Source organism: Delphinapterus leucas, chromosome 2, assembly GCF_059928025.1.
Source record: "Delphinapterus leucas isolate spDelLeu-1000000601 "Yukka" chromosome 2, BTC_Dleu_Yukka2, whole genome shotgun sequence".
Classification (NCBI taxonomy): Eukaryota; Metazoa; Chordata; class Mammalia; order Artiodactyla; family Monodontidae; genus Delphinapterus; species Delphinapterus leucas.
This window is the reverse complement of record NC_143130.1, coordinates 152,107,649-152,129,358: the sequence shown is the minus strand read 5'-3', so window position 1 is coordinate 152,129,358 and position 21,710 is coordinate 152,107,649. Positions and strand designations below refer to the sequence as shown.

Genomic DNA, 21,710 nt, shown 5'->3' with positions numbered 1-21,710 from the left:
ACTGACATACAGTACTCTGCACATATTTAACATGTACAATTTGATAAGTTTTGACATCTGTATACCTGTGAAACTATCATCACAATCAATATAGTGAATATATCCATGACTCCCAAAAGTTTCCTTGTGTCTCTTGTAATTCCTCCTTCCTGTTCTTCCTCCTACCTCTACCTTATATGTCTCCCAATCCCCAGGCATGCTTTCTATACTGGAATCATATAATATCTACTTCGTTTTTTGGTGGCTGGTGGCTGGGGTCTTGACTTCTTTCACTCAGAGTAATTATTTTGAGATCATCCATATTCTAGCATGTATCAATGATGCATTTTTTTTATGTTGAGTAGTATTCCATTGTATGGCTATATCACAGTTTATTCATTCATCTGTTGATGGACATTTGGATTTGTTTCCAGTTTTTGGCTGTTTTAAATAAAGCTGCTATGAACATTTGTGTATAAGTCTTCATATGGACTTATGATTTCATTTCTCCTTGGTAAAGTACCTAGGAGTGTAACGGCTATATCATAAGGAAGGTATATATTTAACATTTTAAGAAACTGTCAGGCTGTTTTTCAAAGTGGTTGTACCATTTTATATCCATTCCAGCAATGTATGAGAGTTCCAGTTCCTCTGTATTCTCACTAACATTTGGTATGGTCAACTTTTTAAAGTTTTAGCCATTCCTATTGTTATATAGTGGTATCTCATTGTGGTTTTACTTTGCATTTCCCTAATTAATGATGTTGGGCATATTTACATGTGCTTATTTACTATCCATGTATATCCTTTGGTAAAATATTCAGATCTTTGGACCATTTTAAAATTGGGTTGTTTGCTGGTTTTCTTGTTAATGAAAATAGATACAAGACCTCTCCAAATTTGTCCTTCTTTTTTGAAGTTATTTCAGCTATTCTAGGTTCTTCGAACTTCCATAAGAATTTTATAATCAATTTGTAAATTTCTACAAAAAGTCTGCTGGGATTTTGGTTGACATTGTGTGGAGGTTTTTTTTTGTTTTTTTAAAAAAATATTTATTTTTGGCTGCACTGGGTCTTCGTTGTTGCGCACAGGCTTTCTCTAGTTGTGGGAATAGGGGGCTACTCTTCACTGTGGTGCGCGGGCCTCCCATCGCAGTGGCTTCTCTTGTTGCGGAGCACGGGCTCTAGGCACGCTGGCCTGAGTAGCTGTGGCACTCAGGCTCGGTGTTTGTGGCTCACAGGCTCTAGAGCGCAGGCTCAGCAGCTGTGGCGCACGGGTCCAGCTGCTCTGCGGCATGTGGGATCCTCCTGGACCAGGGCTCGAACCCATGTCCCCTGCATTGGCAGGCAGACTCCCAACCACTGCACCACCAGGGAAGCCCTTGTGTGGAGTTTATAGATCAACTTGGGGAAAACTGACAGTTCTCAATATTGAGTCATCCAACCCATGGATATAATATATCTTCCCATTTATTATTATCCCTTTTAATTTTTCTCATCAATAATTTTTAGTTTTCAATGTACAGTTCTTTCACATTTTTGTCAGATTTATCTCTAAGTGCTTAATATTTTTGATAATATTGTAAATGGATTAAAAATATTTAAATTTCTGATTTTTCTTTGCTAGTATACAGAAATACGATTATTTTTTGTGTATTCACGTGAATCCTACAATCTTGCTGTACTCATTTATTAGTTCTAGAAGCTTTCTGTAGATTCCACAGAATTTTCTACATAGTTGATTATTTTAGTGAATAAAGAAAACTTTTCAATATCTATGCGTTTTATTTATTTTACTTCTCTATTGCACTGGCTGGAATGTCCAGTACAATATTAAGTAAACATGGAAAGAGTGGACATCCTTATGTTGTTCCTGATCTTAAGGTGAAAGCATTCATTCTTTCATTATTAAGTATGATGTTAGGTGTAGGGTTTTTTTGTTTTTTATTTATTGCCATACTGCGTGGCATGCAGGATCTTAGTTCCCCAACCAGGGATCAAACCCCTGCCCCCTGCAGTGGAAGTGCGGAGTCTTAACCAGTGGACTGCCAGGGAAGTCCCAGCTGTAGGTTTTTTGTAGTTGCTCTTTATCAGATTGAGGATGCTCCTATTTCTAGTTTGACAGTTTTAAATCAGGATTGGATGTTGGTTTTTGTCAACTGATTTTGCTGAGTCTATTGAGATGATTATGTGGTTTTGCTTTTGTAGTTTGTTAATATGATGAGTTACATTGATTGTTTTTTTAAATTTATTTATTTTATTTATTTTTATTTTTGGCTGTGTTGGGTCATCATTGTTGCATGCGGGCTTTCTCTAGCTGCGGCAAGTGGGGGCTACTCTTTGTTGTGGTGCGCAGGCTTCTCATTGAGGTGGCTTCTCGTGGCGGAGCACGGGCTCTAGGTGCGCGGGCTTCAGTAGTTGGCGGCATGCAGGCTCAGTAGTTGTGGCTCACGGGCTCTAGAGCGCAGGCTCAGTAGTTGTTGTGCACGGGCTTAGTTGCTTCGCGGCATGTGGGATCTTCCCGGACCAGGGCTCAAACCCATGTCTCCTGCATTGGCAGGTGGATTCTTAACCACTGCGCTATGAGGGAAGCCCATATTGCTATGTTTTTAAGTGTTCTAATATTTTCTTCTCCAGTGTCTAATCTGGCATTAATTCCATCCAGTATGTTTTTAATCTCACACATTGTAGTTTTCATTTTTAGAAGTCAAATTGGAGTCTTTTAAAACAAACTGTTTTTAACTTTTAAACATATGGAATACAAATAATAACTGTTTTAGTGTTCTTGCTGCTAATTCTAACATCAGTGTCAATTCTGGGTTGGTTTCAATTGATTTTTTTCCCCCTCTCATTGTAGGTCATATTTTCTAGCTTCTTTACATGCCTTGTAATTTTTGATTGGATGTCCAACTTTGTGAATTTTACCTTGCTGGGTACGGTATATATTTTTTATTCCTGTAAATATTCTGGAACTTTGTTTTGGTTCACTGTCAAGTGACTTGGAAACAATTTGATCTTTTCTTATCTTGCTTTTAAGATTTGTTAGGTGGAACTGGAGCAGTGCTTAGCCTAGGGCTAATTATTCCTCATTAGTGAGGCAAGACCATTCTGTGTACCCTACCCAGTACTCCATGAATCATGAGACTTTCCCAGCATGCTTGTGGGAACAGACTATTCTCAGCCCCTTGTGCAAACCAGGCACACCTCTGTTCTTACAGGTGGTGCTTTCCTCGGCATTGAGTAGATTCCTTACAAGCATGCTCTCATCAGTACTGAGCTGAATACTTGAAGGGGACCCTTTGTGTATCTCCACAGTTCTTTCTCTGTGCCGCTTTCTTCTTTTTACTATTCTTTTCCTTGAATTCTAGTTACCTTGGTCTTCCCAGACTCTCAGCTCTTTCTCTTCAGTTCAGACTCAGGAAGTTGGCTGGGTTCTACCCATGTTCCTCCTCCTTGTGCTGCACTCTGGAAACTCTCTCAAGGAAGTAAGCCCGGGCAGTCATAGGACTCATCTTGTTCATTTCCAGTATCTCAGGGATCATGGTCCTTCATTGCCCGATGGCCAGTGTCTTGAAAACTCTTGTTTCATTTTTTTCTCTATCTTGGCTTCAGGTGGGAAGGTAAATCTGGTCCTTGGTAAACCATTTTAGCTAGAAGCAGATGTTTGTTTTTATATTTTAATTTAATTTAATAATATAAAATATTTACATGGTTCTAAAGTCAAATCTACAAAGCATGGTATATTCAGAGAGAGAGTCTAGCTCTATTCTATCTCTGTTCTTTTACCCTGTTCCTTTCTTCTTTCTAAAGGCAACTTTCTCTTCTTCTTGTTACTATTATTCTGTTTTTATTTTCCCTGTAACTTTTTTAAAAAATTAATTTTTGGTTTATCTTTCCATTAAAAAACTCTGTGCAAGCACACAACATATATGTATGTATATATATGTGTGTATATCCCCATTTGTTAAAGAAATGATAGCTAGGCTACGCTTATGAGCTGTATGACCCTGCACCAGTTACTTAATCACTGCTTTTCTCACTATCCTCATCCTTTAAATGTCTCGTAGGCTTTTTGTCACAATGAGATAGCATTGAGTATAAGGTGCTAGCCTAGAGCAGAGTAAGAGCTCAGTAAATGTTAGCTACTGTTACTCTGTCAGCTTTTGTGTGTGATGGGACCAGTGAGGGGCTTGGGAACTTCTGGGCCAGAAGAAGCAGGCAGCATTATGGATTTGAGGTCTACCTTGCCAGGGCAGTCCTGGCACACGGGACACTGAAATTGAATCTTAGAGAGAAGCTTACAGGGAAGAATGGGAGGGGAGGCAGGAAGGGGATGGTCGGGCAGCCAGACAGAGAGCCACGCCAAGTGCTGTCACGTGGTGCCAAGTGCCCAGGACTCCAGACTTTCAGGGAAGAGAAGAGGCACTGTGGCCTGGGGTGGTTCAGGAATGCTCCACTGAAGAGGCGGTCCATGAGATCAGGGCAGCTCTTATATAAGCCAGGAGAAGAGAGGATGACAGAGCACTAGGACATGACATGGCTATAAGTGCTTGGGAAATACATCTTCCCCACTCCTCAAGCCCTACCCGGGGCTTATCACTCATCCCTCCAACTCTGCAGTTGGTCCAAATTGGCATCCTCAGCCACAAACATTAATGGAGCACCTATTATGTGCCGGGCCCTGGGGAAATAAATATGAGTAAGATTTGATCTTGTTCGAAGTTCCTTATGTGAGAGTTTTTCAAACTACAGTTGTCTTGGTGAATCTCTGTTATTCTGGTTCGGTAGGATTGGACTGGAACCAAGCTGCCATCTGCCCTTTTCGATAACTACTTCTGCAATTCTGATGCCCAGTCTTGGTGAAGAATCCCAGGCTCACGAGCAGGTGTAGTCACTGCCTCTTTCTTCCAACTCCCATTGCCCTCCAGTTCTCCGTCCTCTCCGTAGGCTCTCCTTCAAACCCAAGCAGGTGGATGGGGTGGGTGGCTGGGATGCAGATGACACCTGTTCACTCTTGGGACCGAGGGTGGACAAATTGGCATAAGTATATAACAGGAAGGTAGATTTTGATTCAAAATAAGGGCAAGGCTCCTTATCACAGTAAGAGTTGGCCAACAGTCTGTCCTGTGAAGTAATGAGCTTTCTGTTGTGGGGAGCCTCGGGCCACCTCCCTGAGCTGCTGCAGGCAAAGCCCTTCTCTGGGTGGGCTTGAATGCCACTGCTCAGCTCTGGTCTGCGGAAGAGGAAGCCATTCTGTTTCTTCTTTTCACATCTGTTCCTATCCCATTTCATCTTCTGAATTCTTAATGGCTCATGCTGTGTCTGTCAGAGATGCTCACACACTCAGGACGCACCTGCTGAACGTAGGCCACACATATAACAAGTGATTTGCCTGGAGTCTGCCGACTGCACAGGCACCGAGCTCATCCTGCTGAATTTTCCTATGAAGCCAGTTCTCCCACCATCCAGTGTGTGAGTTCCCATGTGGATGTGCGTGTGTGCATGTGCGTCCGTTGTGCTTGCACCTAAGTGTACCTGGAGCTGCAGATCAAAGTAATAGCAAAGCAGTTTGCTCAGTGGGGTGTGTGAATGGAGGAGTTGCTGTGGCCTTGGTTACGGGGAGGATTGGTCCCCCCTCTTGTCTACCGCCTCCCCCTTCCCCTCTTCCATATCCCCCCTAGCCCCAGGCTCCCTCCTCCAGGTTAATTTCCCTGGCCGCAGCTGTGCCTCTATCCTCCCCCTCCCCCCCTCCTCTTCCTCCCTCTGTCCACCACACACATGGGCTTGAGTTATGTGCCTCCTGTTCTAATGAGATAAACAATATAACTCTCATGGGGCTCTGCTCATCCCTCTATAAGTGGAACTCCAGGGCTGAACGTGTTGGCCCTGTAAAGGCACCCTGGTGCCTGCCAGCCCAGGGAGGAGGGCAAGGAAGGGGGCGGGAGCCCTGAGAGAGTTCTTGGGGCCATTTGCTTGTTGATACGAGTTGAAGCAGACATCAAAGGCAGGCCTGTTTCCACCCTCGTGGCTAAAGGAGCAAAGAGCAGCCTTGTCATGTCACGTGGGCAGAGAGTCCAGGCTCGTCTAACTCAGCTAATTCATGATAATTAATAACTGACATTTGTACAATGCTTCATGGTTATAAAGAGCTTCTTCTTGAATATGAGCTAATCCCCACGACAGTCCTTGTAAGGTGGGTATTATTACCGCCCGTATCTTACAGGCAAAGAGACAGGCTCAGATAGGTGTGGTGAGATTTCCAGGGTAGCAGGGAATGGGGGTATGAGGACTCGCCCTTGTCCTCTGCACTGTGGAGCTTCTCCAATCTACTAGAGAAAGTTAAAGAATGAAATAAAGACAATCCCTTCTTCTGGACATTCAAACTACTTACTAAAATGGACTCTCCTGGGAGAGTGGACCTGCAGCCACAGGCTGAGTGGCCCCAGGCAGCTGACCAACAAGTGTGGTGACCGCAGTCTCAGGGAGGGTGGAAGACTTGGACGAGCGCTGACACTTTTGACCTCTTGTCACTTAGACCTTTTGCGTATGCTGGTCTGGACCAGTTCCTTCTCACTAACCTGCTTTTGGTCAGGTTGGAAATACCATGAAGCAGCGCGTGGGGCAAGAAAGAGCCTAAGGCACGGAGGCTCCGGTCTTGGCATGGGTGGGGTGGGTTCTGTGCTCCGTTCAAGGGGTCCTTCCTGGACGGTTTGGATGTGGATGGAGGAGTCTCCTGGAGCCAGGAACAGCAGGGGCTAAGGGTCATTCACTTCCCGCATTTCTGAGGCTGGTTCAGTTCTGGTTGAATTTATTTGATAAGTATTTCTTGATATGCCCTCCAGGCACTGTGCTAAGCACTGGGGATACTTGAGGTGGACATGGTTCCTGCCACCCTGGATCTTATAAAACCAGTGGAGATGACAGTCTAGTAAGTAGGCAGTTAATGACAGTGGCTTGGGAAAAATACAGGGAACCTTGGGAATCTACTGGAAAAACCATTAGACTAACTAGTCTTGGTACATCAGAGAGGACATCCAGGCAGTAACTAGATGATGCTTAGACATCCAGAGGCTCTTTGTCAGCTATTATAAAAAGCTATAGAGTTCTTAAATAGAAAAGAGTTGCTCAATTCCCCGCCTACCTACATTTGGATTGGGTAGCTCTGGCATGGATTGGGGGCATTGGTGTTAATAAGAAGTTCTCCAGGTGATTTTGGCTTCAGCCTGGATTGAGAATTGCTAATCCAAGATAAGTGGGATTATGGGACCAGTTCTGGGATATAGAGCAGCAGGCCAGCCCTTGTACTTGGCCTTCTCTGGGATCCTGGGGAACACCAGCCCCAGAAGTGGCCAAAACATCTGGAAGGGACTCTGACTCAATGTACCCACTCAGGAATTATGAGGTGAGAGGTGACATGGCCCTGGAGTGAAACACACCAGAAACATCAAACTATTCCCAGTGATGCCTTCCCTCAAACAGAGGTCAAAACTGGACCTCATATGGGAGCGAGACCAAGCTTATTTTTTGGATTCATTGTGTCTTCTATAAATCAGTCACAAGTCTGGTCCTCAGAGCTCAAGGCACTCAGAGCTTCAGGATCCTCCTACTGTGCGGAAGACCTTACAGTTATCAACGAAGTCAAGTATTAGAAGGACTCTAGGACATGATGAGCCCTTAGCTCATAACATCAGAGATATTTCTGGAGCCTGTAGGCTCTATCACCCTTGATGGTTTCTAAGAATCAAAGGGGGAAGGGTCAGAACCTCCAGCTTGTTCACAGCCTGGCAACCTGTGGGAGCAGCTGTGTGGTTAAAAATGAAACTTAGCACATAGAAAGAATTGGAAAATTTTGTTTCCTTTAACGCTGGTCCTCTGCTTTGGACCCAAATCTATGCACGGGTAGAGATGACAAGTACAAATGAAAAATGAATGAATGGACATGTAGCAATGAAACTTTTGTAGGTTTTTCTCTGAAAAATGCAAAAATGAAGCCGTTTTTTCTCTTAACTTTTAAACCCCCCAAAATGGAAGACAGCAGATGGGAATAGGGTCCTGATGTTTTCTACTCATGGTCCTAGGTCTAGGAAGTGCCCCTCTCATAGGAGGCTGCCTGTCTCTAACAGCTGTCACATGCCATGTTTACTACAGAAGACCGAGTTGTGACTTCCATGAAAGTGAACTGGAACATATTCTTCCATTCACTCACTCACTCACTCATTCTGCAAATGTTTAGTTTGATTCTTCTCTGTGTCAGCCACAGTTCTGGTTCTGGGGATTCTGACCTGAACAAGACAAAGTTCCTGTCCTCACCAGGCTTTCACTCTAGCGGGGGTGGGTCAGTGGGCTTGCTGGTTCATTTTGGGGTGCATTGAGCAGTATTTTTAATCTGCTAACCGCCTAACCAGTCTTCAGCCCTCTTCCTCTCCCCTCAGCCTCCACCCGCTGCCCTTTTCTCTGGGAACAAACCAGGGTCTAGTGCAGGGAGTCCACATTCCTCCAAGGCCTCAGGCTGCCCAGCATATGCCGCAGGAGCCGTGAGACTGTTGTCTGTTGAGCTGGAAGGCTCCTCATGGGGTGCTCGGCATGACAGATGCTGCTGCTGTGGAGCTTTCATGTCAAAAGCCAAATCTAAATGGTGATTCTTGTTGGGAGACCATGTGACACATAAGGCCAGCCGCTGAACTCCTGCCCATTTTTTTTTTTGGTAACGCCCAGGCAGGTGGGCAGGGCTGTACAGGTATGCTGGCTATGCAGGCTTATATTCTGATGGAGGTGGCACAGGGCTCCCTTTGGCTTCCGCGAGCTGCCAGCAGCTATCAGTGGGTGGAAGAAGCCAGTGGGTAGGAGATCTAGCGCCTTGATCCTGTTTCCTTGAAATGTTGCCCAATCCAGGCTGTCCGTAGGTAGACAGAATGACTTCTGCTGCTCCCCCTTGAAGGGAACCTGCTTGACCTGGACAGAGGGGCAGTTGATGGGCGGTAGCTGGATATGCACTGCCTTGGAAACACTGTGATGAGGGTAAATCTGGAAGAGTCCTTCTTGTGGTTTGGAGGTCCCTCTGATTTTCTTCCTAGGCCAAGAGAGCAGAACTGATTTTGGTCACAGTGATGGCTCATTTTGGCATGTGTCTACTGAGGCAGCATGGTAGAGCAGACAGAGCAAGGGTCCTGGGGTCAGATGACCTAGATTCTGCCTGGGCTCTACCGTCTACCAGCTGTGTGACCTTGACAAGTCACTTCACGTCTCTGGGCTTCACTTTCCTCACTGTGAATGAGAAGGTTAGATCCAGCCTGGAGCATTTAATCTTTACACTGTCTCTGTCCACAGGCCTCGCCCCGGGCCAGCTATACACGTACCCTGCCCGCTGCTGGCGTAAGAAGAGACGATTGCACCCACCTGAGGATCCGAAGCTGCGGCTGCTGGAAATAAAACCTGGTCAGTGCCCTGTGGAGCTTGGCTGGGCCAGCGATGGGAGAGGTCGGGGGTGCTGGGCTGGCTGAGGACAAGGTTGCTCTGCCGCTTTGTCCATAGAGCTGAGTTTTCCAGGAGAGTGAACGTGCCTACATGGCGCTTTCAGGAATAAACACATCCACATGCCCCCAGCCTCACCAAGCTTCTCTCCCTCTAGGTGTTTCGGGCCTTCCCCTTCCTCTTGTCTTTCTCTTGCCACCCCAGGAGAGGAGAGCAAGCAGGCACAGTGTGGGAACAGGCCCAGGATGAATGACTTTCCCAACAGAGCTGAAGGAGCTGCAGCTCTTTTGGGCCGGGTGATACCTTCCCATGGCCTCAAGTAAGGAAAACTCGTCCTAGGCTGTTTCAAAGGAGGACAGTGCACCATGTACCCTCTCCCACCCTTACTGGAAATGAGCTAATGGAGCATCTTACACGAGTGGGGCCAGTCACTAAAAACAGAACCCATCTTGGACATGGAAATGAGAGAGTTTGAGTTCAAAATTTGCCTCTAGGTGATGTTGATTGCTTTGTGGCTGTGCAGAAGGAATTGGTTAGTTTTCTTGACTACTGATCTGTTATTACACTTCTGAGCGGGCGGCAGTCTTCAGACCTTGCTGCAGCAAGGCCAAGTGATTGCCCTGGGTCCTTAGCTTTAAGGGAAGGTCTGGTTTGGGGGATGCCAGAGCTGCGACATGACTCAGAGTGGTGGCAACAGTGCTGTTAAGTGGGGCAAAGGCAGAGCTGACATGCCCCCTCCCACTGTCATCAAACAACACAGGCCTGTCAAGGCTGGCTGCCTGGCAGCGTTACCTCACTCCTGCCTTTTCACACTGGCTCCTTAGGCTGTGTTTTTTCTGCAAAATCTCTACTTAACGGTTCTTCGGGATGCTTTCTCACAGTTCCCTTGTTAAGCATGCTGCAAATTTTCACCCTAACTCACATTTCACTTGTGCAAAAGTTTTATTTATTAGGGGCGGGTGCTCCACCCAAGTTCTCAAATGGCCTTGCACAATTTACAGACCCTTACAGACACTCCAGGGTGATGACTGGGGCTGTCCCAAACTCCCTGAGATGCAGGCTGTAGGAGAGCCAAGTCTCCTGGATCACGATTGTGAGCCACATGTGTCATTTTACATTTTCTAGTAGCCACATTTAAAAAAGGAAAAAGAAACAGGTGAAATTAATCTTAACAATAGATTCTATTTAACTTAACATATGAATAATATCATTTCAGCGTGTAATCAGTATAAAAATTATGAACGAGGTATTTTACTTTTTTTGGTATTGTTTTTTAATTCCATTGTGTATCTTTTAACACATTTCATTGCAAACTAGCCACATTTCAAGTGCTTATTGCCACACGTGGCTAGTGGTCCCCATATTAGCCAGAGTGGTTCTAGAATTACACTCAAAGCATAATCCAGGGCTTCCCTGGTGGCGCAGTGGTTGACAGTCCACCTGCTGATGCAGGGGACACAGGTTTGTGCCCCGGTCCGGGAAGATCCCACATGCCGCGGAGCGGCTGGGCCCGTGAGCCATGGCCGCTGAGCCTGCATGTCCAGAGCCTGTGCTCCGCAATGGGAGAGGCCACAACAGTGAGAGGCCCGTGTACTGCAAAGAAAAAAAAAAAAAGGATAATCCAGTTAAGGATTACCTCATCACTCATCTGTGCCACTTCCAAGAGACCAGGACTCAGACCACTTCCAGATCTGGGACAACAAAGGAGGAAGCCCATACCTCCAAAATAAATTGTTCGTATTGACAATCGTTTATGTTTAATAAAGAAGCTGTAGATGGTGTGGAGTCATGCCGTACTGACTTGTGGTCCGGCCACCTGTAAGTCTTCAAAACCAGTGTTTCTCAAACTTCAGTGTGCGTTCTGGGGATGCAGTCCTTGGGATCTGATAAAATGCAGATTCTAACTCAGCAGGTCTGGGGTGAGGACCAAGATTCTCCATCTCTACCAAGCTCCTAGGTGATGCCTGTGCTGCTGAGCTCCCCTTGACAGGCTCTAGGAATGCAGTTATGTCTAGGATTCTTGGAGCCTCCCTTGGGCTCTACCATCAGTAGAGTTCTCAGAGGAGAGAGTTCCCCTGACTTGTGAGAGACTGGACACCGGCCTGGAGGGGAATTGTCTCAAGGCATGAGTTTCCTTCCATGTCAGACCTTTCTATGCATAATAAGGAGATGCCACAAGCAATTTGTCATGCCAGCACCCGGTTTGTCCCTCCTGTCTTCCTTTGCGTCCCTGCCTGAGTCCAGCCAGTGGCGGGCAGCTTTCAGCAACAAAGGCCAGGGTTAAACGTGGCTTAGACTTGTCCTTGACCCCAGGTCTTCAGAGCGGAGAGCTTTGTCAGGAAACCAGGTCAGGGCAAGGGGAGGGGGTGTCCACGCAGGAATCTGAGGGGCCTCGGAGCAGGTCTGAGGGCAGGGCTGCAGAGCCCCCGCCCAGCACAGAGCTCATCTATGGCACCACAGGGTGGCAAGTGGGGAGCCCATCATGGCTGCTGTGAAGTCGTTTGTTCCTGGGCTAAACTTACACTGATGGAGTCCTCCCTAGGCCTGCAGTCCTCAGCCCATCTCCCTCACTGTGAATATGCCATCCTGCCTATATTTCTTTACTACTTGCTGAAAATAAAAATGTGTCTGTGTGTGGGTGGGATGAGGATGACAGCTGGGGCGAGCTCTTTGGAATTTGAAAGCATTCTCAACGTCCCTGGACCTATGTGTTTCTCACGCCTGACATCACCCCTCCAATCAGTCCTGAATAAACATCTTGCAAACCTCCCACTTGCCTGGGCATCTGAAGGACAACACACGCAACATTATTTCTCTCCGCTGACTGACAACGGAGTTCAGCGCTCTCTGCAGCTTGCACCTGGCTGCAGAGGTGCATGCAAGGTGTTTCAGGGCACAGCCATCACAACTCAGGCAACGTGAAGAGGGGCAGGAGCCTGGTGCCAGAGAGGGGCCTCCCCTGGACCGTTCCCCCAAGAATGGAGCTCTGCGCTTGCAAAGGGGAAGCTGAGCTGGCAGGAGAGAAAGGTGGATAGTGAATATCCACCAGAAGGCCCTGAAGCCGGGCAGATGTTGGGCAAAAGCCAGCTGATTAAAAAAGAGCCTTTAATTTCACTTTTTGTTTTTGAATGAGGAAAAAGGGCTGGGAACAAACTTTTAACTTGTGTCCTTCTGGGTTAAATCCTCAGATAGTCTGCTTCGATCAGTTTAGCATCTTCTGACCCCAGACCTTTTGGTCCCTGTGGTCTGGAGCAGATTTTATCTTTGTTTTAGAGATTGGGAAACTGTGGCACTGAATTAGGAAGTTAATTTCCCAAGGGGCTATCAGTGGTGAAGCCAAGGAAAAGAACCCTATGGGGGAACCTGTTGGAACTGGCGCCATGTTGCTCCAGGACTCAACACGCACATTCATCCTGGTGTCTCAGACCTGTAGGGCTCCCGGAATGTACCTGAGGCCTTGTAATGCCCTTCCGCTCCGGGACACTTAGGGAGCAGCCTGGCTCTTTGCCACCCTTGCCAAATTCCAAGGGTGATGGGAAGGAAGGCAGCCAGGAATAGGGTTCTGGTTCTTTCTCTTCGTTTTTTTTGGCAGCCACTCAGTGACTGGGCATGAATGACCGGGATAATCACCACCCTACCACATGTTGGGGGAACATGAACAGTCAGGCAGGGACCCTCAGGGGATGGTAGGCTAGGGTACGGCCCCAAAGCAGAGGGTGCCATAGCTGGCCAACAAGCAAGTCACAGGGGCCCTCGGAGGGGTGCCCCCCAAGGGGGCGGTCCAGGCAGAGGCCTGAGTCCCACCTGTGAGGGCAGCGGTGGAGAGGCCTGCTTTGCGTGCCTAGGGTGCTGTCCCTGCTGCACTGAACTGCCAGGACTCTACAGATGGGAGCAGGCTGTGGCCAACTTCCCCAGCTTTTGAAAATCCTGCATCTTAATTAGTTCCCTACTGCTTTTGTACATGGCCCACATTTTAATAATCTCCGGGCTTCTTCCACCGTTTTCTCTCTGATGTTCGGTGCGATTTCTCTTCTCCTCGAGGCAGTCCCCCCAACTCCTCCAGCACCCTCCCAGCCCGGGAACAACTTACGGAACGCTGCCGATGTGCCAAGCATGTAGCCTGAGATCGATGAGCCTGTCAGCTGGCTCCCTCTGCCCCCGCCTCCCCGTCTCCCGTGTGCTCCTCACAGGGATGAGCCAGGTGGTGTGGGCAAGACTGGGGGAGGTGGGGGCAGGGACCCGTGGAGCCCCCAGCCAGGTGTGAGCCAACGGACAGCGTGACCTTCCCCTGGCCCACAGAGGAGTCTGGCTGTGTCCTTCCAAGGGGGAAGGACGCTGAACTCTCCCACCCCATATGTCAGTGCTTATCTGTCTCTGCGAGGGGGTTCCTTGAGCGTGGTATGGCGGGGAGAATGGATGCCTTCAAGTGCATCAGGGGGAAATGACCAGTCATTTATCTCTTTCCTGCAGTGTCAGAGCTGCAGCCATCCATCCTGGAGGCCGGCAACAGCAGCTTTTTCACAGCTCTTGTTGGCCTCGTGAGCTGGAGAGAGGTGGGCAGGCTGCTCCGGCCCCTGCTTTGTGCCCTCCTGGCAGTCTGGGGGAAGGCGCTGGGTCCGGGGGACTGGGCCTGGGCCTATGACACTGCTTGAGTCTCGCAGGGCTCTGGGAGCCTGGGCTGGCCCAGGAAATGGGCGGCAGCTGGGAGTCGGCTGGGTGGCGGCGTGCACAGCTGCTGCAGAGTTTCCATGGCTGGGTTTTTCAGCTGGACCTGGGGGAACCATGTTTAGAGCGTAGGTTGTAAGGCTGTCGCCCTGTTACGCCAGGGCCTTTTTACTTGTATCTCTCCCGCTGGAAGGCACACATTTTGAGTGCAGAGGCCCACCCAATCCTTCATCTGTATCCCCAACACCCAGCACCGGACTTGGCACATAATAGGTGGACAGCAAAGATTTATTAAAGGGATGAAGGAAAGAAAAGTGCCTGGTGTCTGTTCTCAAGCTTGAAGAACGTGGCTTAGCTCTCATCATGCCCATTGCACGGATGAGGGAGATTGAGTGGGAGAGGCAGAGCCTTCGGCCGCTGACCTGGCCTCCCCATCTAGCACCCAGCCTGGCCCATGGGGCCTGTCCCAGCTTTGCCCTCTTGCCTCTCTTTGGTTTTAGCCCATAGGGGCCTTCATTATGTCGAACAGCTGTGCTCTGCAGGAGAAAAGGCCTCAAATAGGAATCACAAGGCCTGGGTTCAAGTCCAGACCTCTCCACCCACTGGCTGTGTGATTTTGGGCAGTCACCTAACCACTCTGGCCTTGATTCTTCATCTGAAATGCAGATCATGGCAGCTGCTCTGCTTGTTTCCCGGGGTTGTTCTGAGGGTCCAGTGGGAGGGTGGAGCTGGAGGACTTGGCACTATGATGCCACCTCCACGCAGTGCTGCTAGGTGGGCCGAGGGGGCCTCAGCCGACCCTGTTCTGTCCCCAGCACGTGCTCATTGCAGGCAGCTCACTGCCCAGCTGGAAGAGTGTGTGCTGTCTGGCCAGAATGGGAACACAGTCTGCATTAGAGTCTTTTTTTTTTTTTGCAGTACGCGGGCCTCTCAATGTTGTGGCCTCTTGCATTGCGGAGCACAGGCTCCGGACGCGCAGGCTCAGCGGCCATGGCTCACGGGCCCAGCCGCTCCGCGGCATGTGGGATCTTCCCGGACCGGGGCACGAACCCGTGTCCCCTGCATCGGCAGGCGGACTCTCAACCACTGCGCCACCAGGGAAGCCCTGCCTTAGAGTCTTTTAAAAGCCCGAGTCTAGTATCTTCTATCCTGAGGAGAAAAGACCTGGCGTCTGGCTGTGGGATCTACCTTTCCCAGAACCACAGCTTGCCCAAGCTCACCCCTTGTGTCCCAGAACTGAGTCCTCTCGCATACATTGTCCAGAGCACAGAGATAAACCTGGAAGGCTTCCTCTCTGTTTTACTAACGCCTGTCATCCCGTGGCGCTGGGCCAGGCCTGTCTGGCTGGGTCTTTTCTCCTGCCCTTGGCCTAGGCTGATCTGCCTTCTTCTCTGAGAACCGTTCCTCTGTGGACTTGCTCCGGTATGGCTCTGTACCTGTGCCCCTTGGCACTGGGCACCCAGCCTCCTTCACTGTGTGGGGATGCCCCCTGCTCAGGGGCTAGGGGCCTGCCCTCTGGCTGGACATAGGCACCACGAGGACAGGGCCCTCTCCTAAGCGCCGGCTCGTTGGCGGGGCTCCACGCCTGCTGCAGTCACTCCTAACTGGCCTCCTCACTCGGCCCTCACCTCCCTTCAGTTGACTTCACAGTGATCCTGTCAACACGTAGCCATCATCAGCTAAACGCCCACCAACGGGCGGATGGCTAGAGGAGATGTGGTGCATATATGTAGTGGAATATCACTCAGCCACAGAAAGGAACAAAACTGGGTCATTTGCAGAGATGTGGGTGGACCTAGAGTCTGTCATACAGAGTGAAGGAAGTCAGAAAGAGAAAAACAAATATCGTATATTAACGCAAATATGTGGAACCTCGGAAAATGGTACAGATGAACCAGTTTGCAAGGCAGAAATAGAGACACAGACAGAGAGAGCAAACATACGGACACCAAGCGGGGAAAGCGGGCGGGGGGGGGGGTAGTGGTGGTGGTGGGATGAATTGGGAGATTGGCTTGACATATATACACTAATATGTATAAAACAGATAACTAAGAAGAACCTGATGTATAAAAAAATAATAAAATAAAATTTAAAAAATATACATAGGCATCATAATGTCACCCTTTGCTTGAAACTACCAATGGCTTCAGAATTAGAAGGCAGCATTCTCGCAATGGCCTACACAGCCGTTCAAGGCCCCAGAACTCTCTGAACTGGGCTCCTACCCTTTCCCTGGCTCACTGTGCTCTGGGCAGACAGGCCTCAGTTTCAGGGCCTTTGCGCGATGGTGCCTTTGCTTAGGACGTCCTTTCCTATTAGCCGCGTGGCCTCCTTCCTGCTCCTTCAGGCTCGTGCCTTCCTGGCCACATCTAAAAGTGGAACCGCCCTCCTATAACCCCCGATGCTCCAGCTTCCCCTCCCCTGCTCTGTCTCCAGAACATTGATTACCATCTGCCATACTATGGGTCTTGCTTGTTTATGTCTTGTTTCTCCCCCACTAGAATATAACTTCTATGAGGGCAAGAATTTCTGTCTCTTGTTCACAGCTGTGTCCTTAGCACCTAGAACAGAGCCTGGTACATAGTAAGTGCTCAATAATTATTTGTAAAGTGAATGAGTAGAGCAAGGCCTCTTCCACATGGTTCTGCTGTGATTTCCAAATCTGCAGCATGGGCCCCCCTGGAATTGGAGCAGCATCTCGGCCTGTGAGCCGAGTCCCATCCTCAGCCTCCTCTGTCCTCTTAACTGCTCTAGACTTGGCTTCCTCGCTTCCATTCCCCCTGGGCCCACGCCCAGTTGCAGGGAGCTGTGTCTCACCATGTCTGATGGTCTGAGAGCGTCAGAAGGTGAGGAGTTTTGCTGAGAAGTGCAAGGAGAAGGAGACTTTAGAAGGGGAAAAGGGGGGGCTCACATGAATTGAGCATCCTCCCTGTGCAGACACTGTATATCCATTATCTCATCTGGCCCTGTAAAAACGGGAAGTGGGCTTTGTTGTACAGATGAGGAGATCAAGGCCAAGTGTGCAGTGTAGGGTACAAGAGCTGAGATTTCACCCCAGACAGCTTCTTGCACTTTCCAGCAATCTGTATTCCCTTGAATCATTTCACCACTCAGTCCATTCCCACCGTCCTTCCGCTCCCTCGCCTTCCTGCTAAGTTGTATTGACGTGGTCTGCTGACCAGCCCAGTGGTGAGCTTCCTTTGATAGTGTGGGTGTTTTTCTATGTCTCAGGGGTGAGGGAATGCTTATCTATGCTTCCAACCTCTGGGTGCTGCTTCCAGGGGCCCATCATTGCGTGTTGGCTTAGGGGTGAGTGGGTAGGCACAGCAGAGAGTGGGGACCACAGGGCTCTTGGGGCCATGATCAGTCCTCCTGTTGTGTGCATATCTTGGGCTTCTGAAAGAAGCAGTAACGAGGGCCTGCAGGGTGCAGCCTGGGTGATGGGTCCTCATTGTAAACCTCATCTATTTTGAGCTTTATGAATCACAAAGCAGGGAGTCAAACGCAGCCAAGAAAATGGCACCCCTGAGGAATGCACAGATGGATTCCTGGGCCTGCCACCATCTCAGGAAATCAGGGCTTTGGTCCCCTCCAATCTCTTCCTCCATAGGGTGAGAGATAACAATACCCCTCTCCTTCCCCATGAGCCCGAGAGTCTGTTGGGCATAAATGGAAAAATGATTCCTAAGCTTCTTGCTCCTTGGTGTAAGTTGATGTATAAACCCACGGAAATGTGATGAGATTAACTCCTCAAAATAATAAGTGGCCAGAAGAGAAAACTGCACATTTGTAGTTTTAAAGAAAAACTAGCGTCAGGTGGAAAAAAAAATCTGAGCACTCATGATGTAGCAGGAGGATTGTCTGCCATTGTCTGTGGGGTTTCTACCTCCTTTGCACCATAACTCTATCTCCAGGCTCCTGCGTCAGAGAGCACCCGTGATGGATGGACGGATGGATGTGCCTTGTCAGGGTGTTTCACCACGATTTCCCTGGGGGCAGTCTGTCTGTTGGCAGAGCACAGCCTCCCCAAAGATGGTATCTCTTGCAAACTCGACAGCTAACAGACAGCTCCTCTCTTTGTATATGTCCCCAAAGAAGAACTGTCTTAATCTGTTTTTTATATGGCATATTTTATTGTAATCCATATATGACTTGCAGGTTCCCAGTCCTCCGTCCTGAGGCAAAAAATGCACGAGGAGTCAGAGGCTCCGTGAGCCTGTGACATCCAAGCGTTTGCATTTTTAAATGACCTGGGATTTAATTACTCACCGTGCTCCCATGTCGCACTTTCAGCCTCGTCTTGCCTGCATCCTGTTAATGAGCTCAGTGGTTCCAACAACCCAGTGGAAGCCTTGCATTTGGTGCGTTGGGTGGCAGACTTGGGGCACCTGTGTCAAAAGCCTGTGGCTTTGATCTCCACCCGAGAGGATGGCTGCCCTGTCCACAGCCCTGGGGAGAAGCCATTGCTCTTCACTGGTGACTTTTTCTTTTTTGGTTTTGCTTTTATTTGTCCTTTCCTTTCCTCCCTCCCTCCCTCCCTCCCTCCCTCCCTCCCTCCCTCCCTCCCTCCCTCCCTCCCTCCCTCCCTCCCTCCCTCCCTTCCTTCCTTCCTTCCTTCCTTCCTTCCTTCCTTCCTTCCTTCCTTCCTTCCTTCCTTCCAAGACTTTCTATGCTTCAATCCTTGTTTGTCTGAGAGGTTTTTTCTTATTTGGAAACTGATTTGCTTCAGCTTGCACAGAAGCTGTCTCTGGTGTGATGGATCGTGCTGGAAGTCACCCAAGGAGTATCTCTGTTCCCAATTAGAAGTGCAGGCAGTGCTGCGTACGGGGGCCTGGGGAGGTGGCTGGCTTGGGTGACAGCTGCTGCCGCTCCGGAGAGAGTACCGATCCGTGGGTTTGTATCCATGTGTATAAAATCAGGCTAATTTAAAGATGAATTAGGTGTGTGTGTTTTAGACCATTTTCTTTTAATGTTAAGTGTTTGATGGCTCCTGTCAGGTTATGCGGTCCCCAAATTTGTGCAAGGGTCAAAATGAATACGCTTTTAAAGAATTATTAAATCTTATATCCAGATGAGCTGTATTAGAATAAAAACGAATCAATGAAATCCCTAAGGGCTCCATAGGGAGCGTGTCTAGGACGTGCATTGTGCAAGAGCTTGGACCTGTTACCTTATTTTTCCTTCCCTCTGGGACCTCCTGTGGTCTGGAGCCAGAGAATGTACCCTCTGCTGCTTTGTTAGGAGGGCACTGGTTAGCCTGTCACTCTGACCTTGCAGGCTTTACCCATAGTGCTTTGAAACCAGGGTTTGCCAGGGGTCGGCTAGAATGTTGTTCTGGAATGGTGCTCAGCCGGGTATCAAGTAGACAAAACTAAGAGCATATTTAACGTCCTTCCATTTTTTAGAAGCAAAATCGTAGCAAATGTTCCTTTTAATTCTGTAAACCTGTAGTGTTTAATATGGTAGCCACCAGCCACATGTGGCCATGGAATACTTGAAATGCAGCTAATCTGAATTGAGATGCACTGTAAGTGTAAAATACTCACTAGATTTCAAAGACTTAATGTGAATAAAATAATGTAAAATATCTCAATAATTTAAAAATATTGATTACACATTGAAGTGATAATGTTTTGGATATGTTGGGTTAGATAAAATATATATTAAGATTAATTGTGCCTGTTGCTCTTCACTTTTATTAATGTGGCTACTAAAAAGTTTAAAATTACATGAATGGCTTGCATTATATTTCTATTGGACAGCATTGCTGTGCCATTAAATCAGAATCATTCAAACTTTGATAATAATAGCATGTAACATTTTTAGGACACTTAGAACATCCCGGGCTCTTTACTATATGATCTAATTTTGAATCTTGTTTTGAATTGAAAAAAAGCAAAGCCAAAATTGGTAAGCCTCCTTTTCCACTCTGTTTCTCACACTAGTTTTTGTGGGAATCTTTTCAGAGTTTCTTTAAGCAGTGTATTACCATGTTTAATTCTCACACCAACACTATGAAATAGATACTACGATCATCCCCATTTAACATATAAGGAAACAGACTTAGAGGTTTAGGTAACCAGCCCGTGGTCCCTTGGCTAATACATGGCAAGGCCAGGGTTTGACTCCAGGCGTTTCTGAAAGCAGAACTTCTGTGAGCCAATTAAATATTTTGGTAATTAGGCAAGGATAATGCCACTAAATTTCTCTGTGACCCTGGGAAAGTCTCTGTGTCTTTCTGTGCTCTACTTTCCTCGTTAAGTGATTGGACTCCAGATGCTGTTGGGGGTCCCTTCTAGCTCTTCGAGTGTAGGAGAGCCCATTTCACTCTTTCCATTTTGCTTCTCTTCCCCCTCGTGCTACCGATCCTGTGCCCATCTCAGGGGATCAGAGGACCAGAGGACCAACAGGGTAGACTGAATGATGGGAAAGCAGGATGGAGGAATGGTTAGCAGGGGAGGAAGAAGAAGCAGTAGGGCGAGCAGCATGAGGGAGTTTACCAGTGATGGACAGCTCAGTACCGTTGTGCGGAGTGAACACCCCATGGGGATGTTCGCATAGAACAGAGCCCAGGACCTTGACACAGACCTGCCCTCAGCCTCAGCAAAGGTCTGCCTTTTATCTCGAAATATGAAAACTGTGGAGGTGGTCTAGGAGGGCAGTGAACATGCACAAAGGTTTGGGAAACGACTTTTCAGGGAAGGACCAGATCGAGGCAAGGTGAAGTCCATATAGCGTAGAGATTAGGTGAATGGGTTCTGAGGCGGGTTGGGATCAAGGCTGGACTTTGCCCCTTACCAGGTGTCTGACACTGAGCAAGTTTAAGCCTCCCTAAGCTGCAGCATCCTCATCTGTGAAATGGGATGATAACTGTGCTCACCACTTGGGTGGCGGTGGGGATTAAGTGATACATAGCAATAACAGCTGACACATTTTGAATGTTTACTATGTGCCAGGCACTCCGCATGTACACAAACATATCAGTGCTTGTTGGGACTCAGCCTGAGCCTGCAAACTTCTAATAAGAATACAATGAGTGGGGCTCTTGTCACGATCTCAACCGCGTCTAGGAAAGATCCTTTGGCTGCATTCTTGTCCTGCTGTGTGGCTTTTGGTGAAGTTACTTAACTTTTCTGAGCCTCAGGTGACTCATTTATAAAATGAGATGATAGGACTTCCCTGGTGGTCCAGTGGTTAAGACTCCATGTTCCCAATGCAGGGGGCAAGGGTTCGATCCCTGGCTGGGGAACTAAGATCCCACATGCTGCAGGGTGAGGCCAAAATAAAAAAAGAAATAAATAAGACAAAGAAAAAGAGATGATTAAAGCAGATGCTTTGTAAGGGCTTTTCAGCTCTGACATGCTGTGCAATTCTGGAAATAGGATTTATTTAGTGTTGAGAAGGCTAAGGGGGATACTAAAATATGAACTTCATGAATAAAAGTATATATATGATGATTATAAATCTGAGGGATGGTGAACAGCTGTTCTCTTTTGGCTGAGGACAGGACATGAGGCAACCTATTTTAATTGTTTTAGATTCGTCATTTGGAAGCCTTTTGTGACTTGGGAGAAAGACTAATATGTCATTGGAGCA

At 48.0% G+C, this 21,710-nt stretch overlaps 1 protein-coding gene across 2 annotated transcripts in view; it reads left to right on the top strand.

Moving 5' to 3' along the window:
• Nucleotides 1–21,710, top strand: part of LOC111173001 (zinc finger protein DPF3) — a 108,068-nt gene that overhangs the window by 7,855 nt on the left and 78,503 nt on the right. For both annotated transcript variants that reach the window (XR_002644069.3, XM_089907926.1), the window contains exon 2: nt 9,306–9,413. Coding sequence is in view for 1 of the 2 variants with exons in the window: in XM_089907926.1 (XP_089764052.1) it covers nt 9,306–9,413 (108 nt within the window). In the remaining variant the exon portion in view is untranslated. The remainder of the gene's footprint in view (nt 1–9,305; nt 9,414–21,710) is intronic.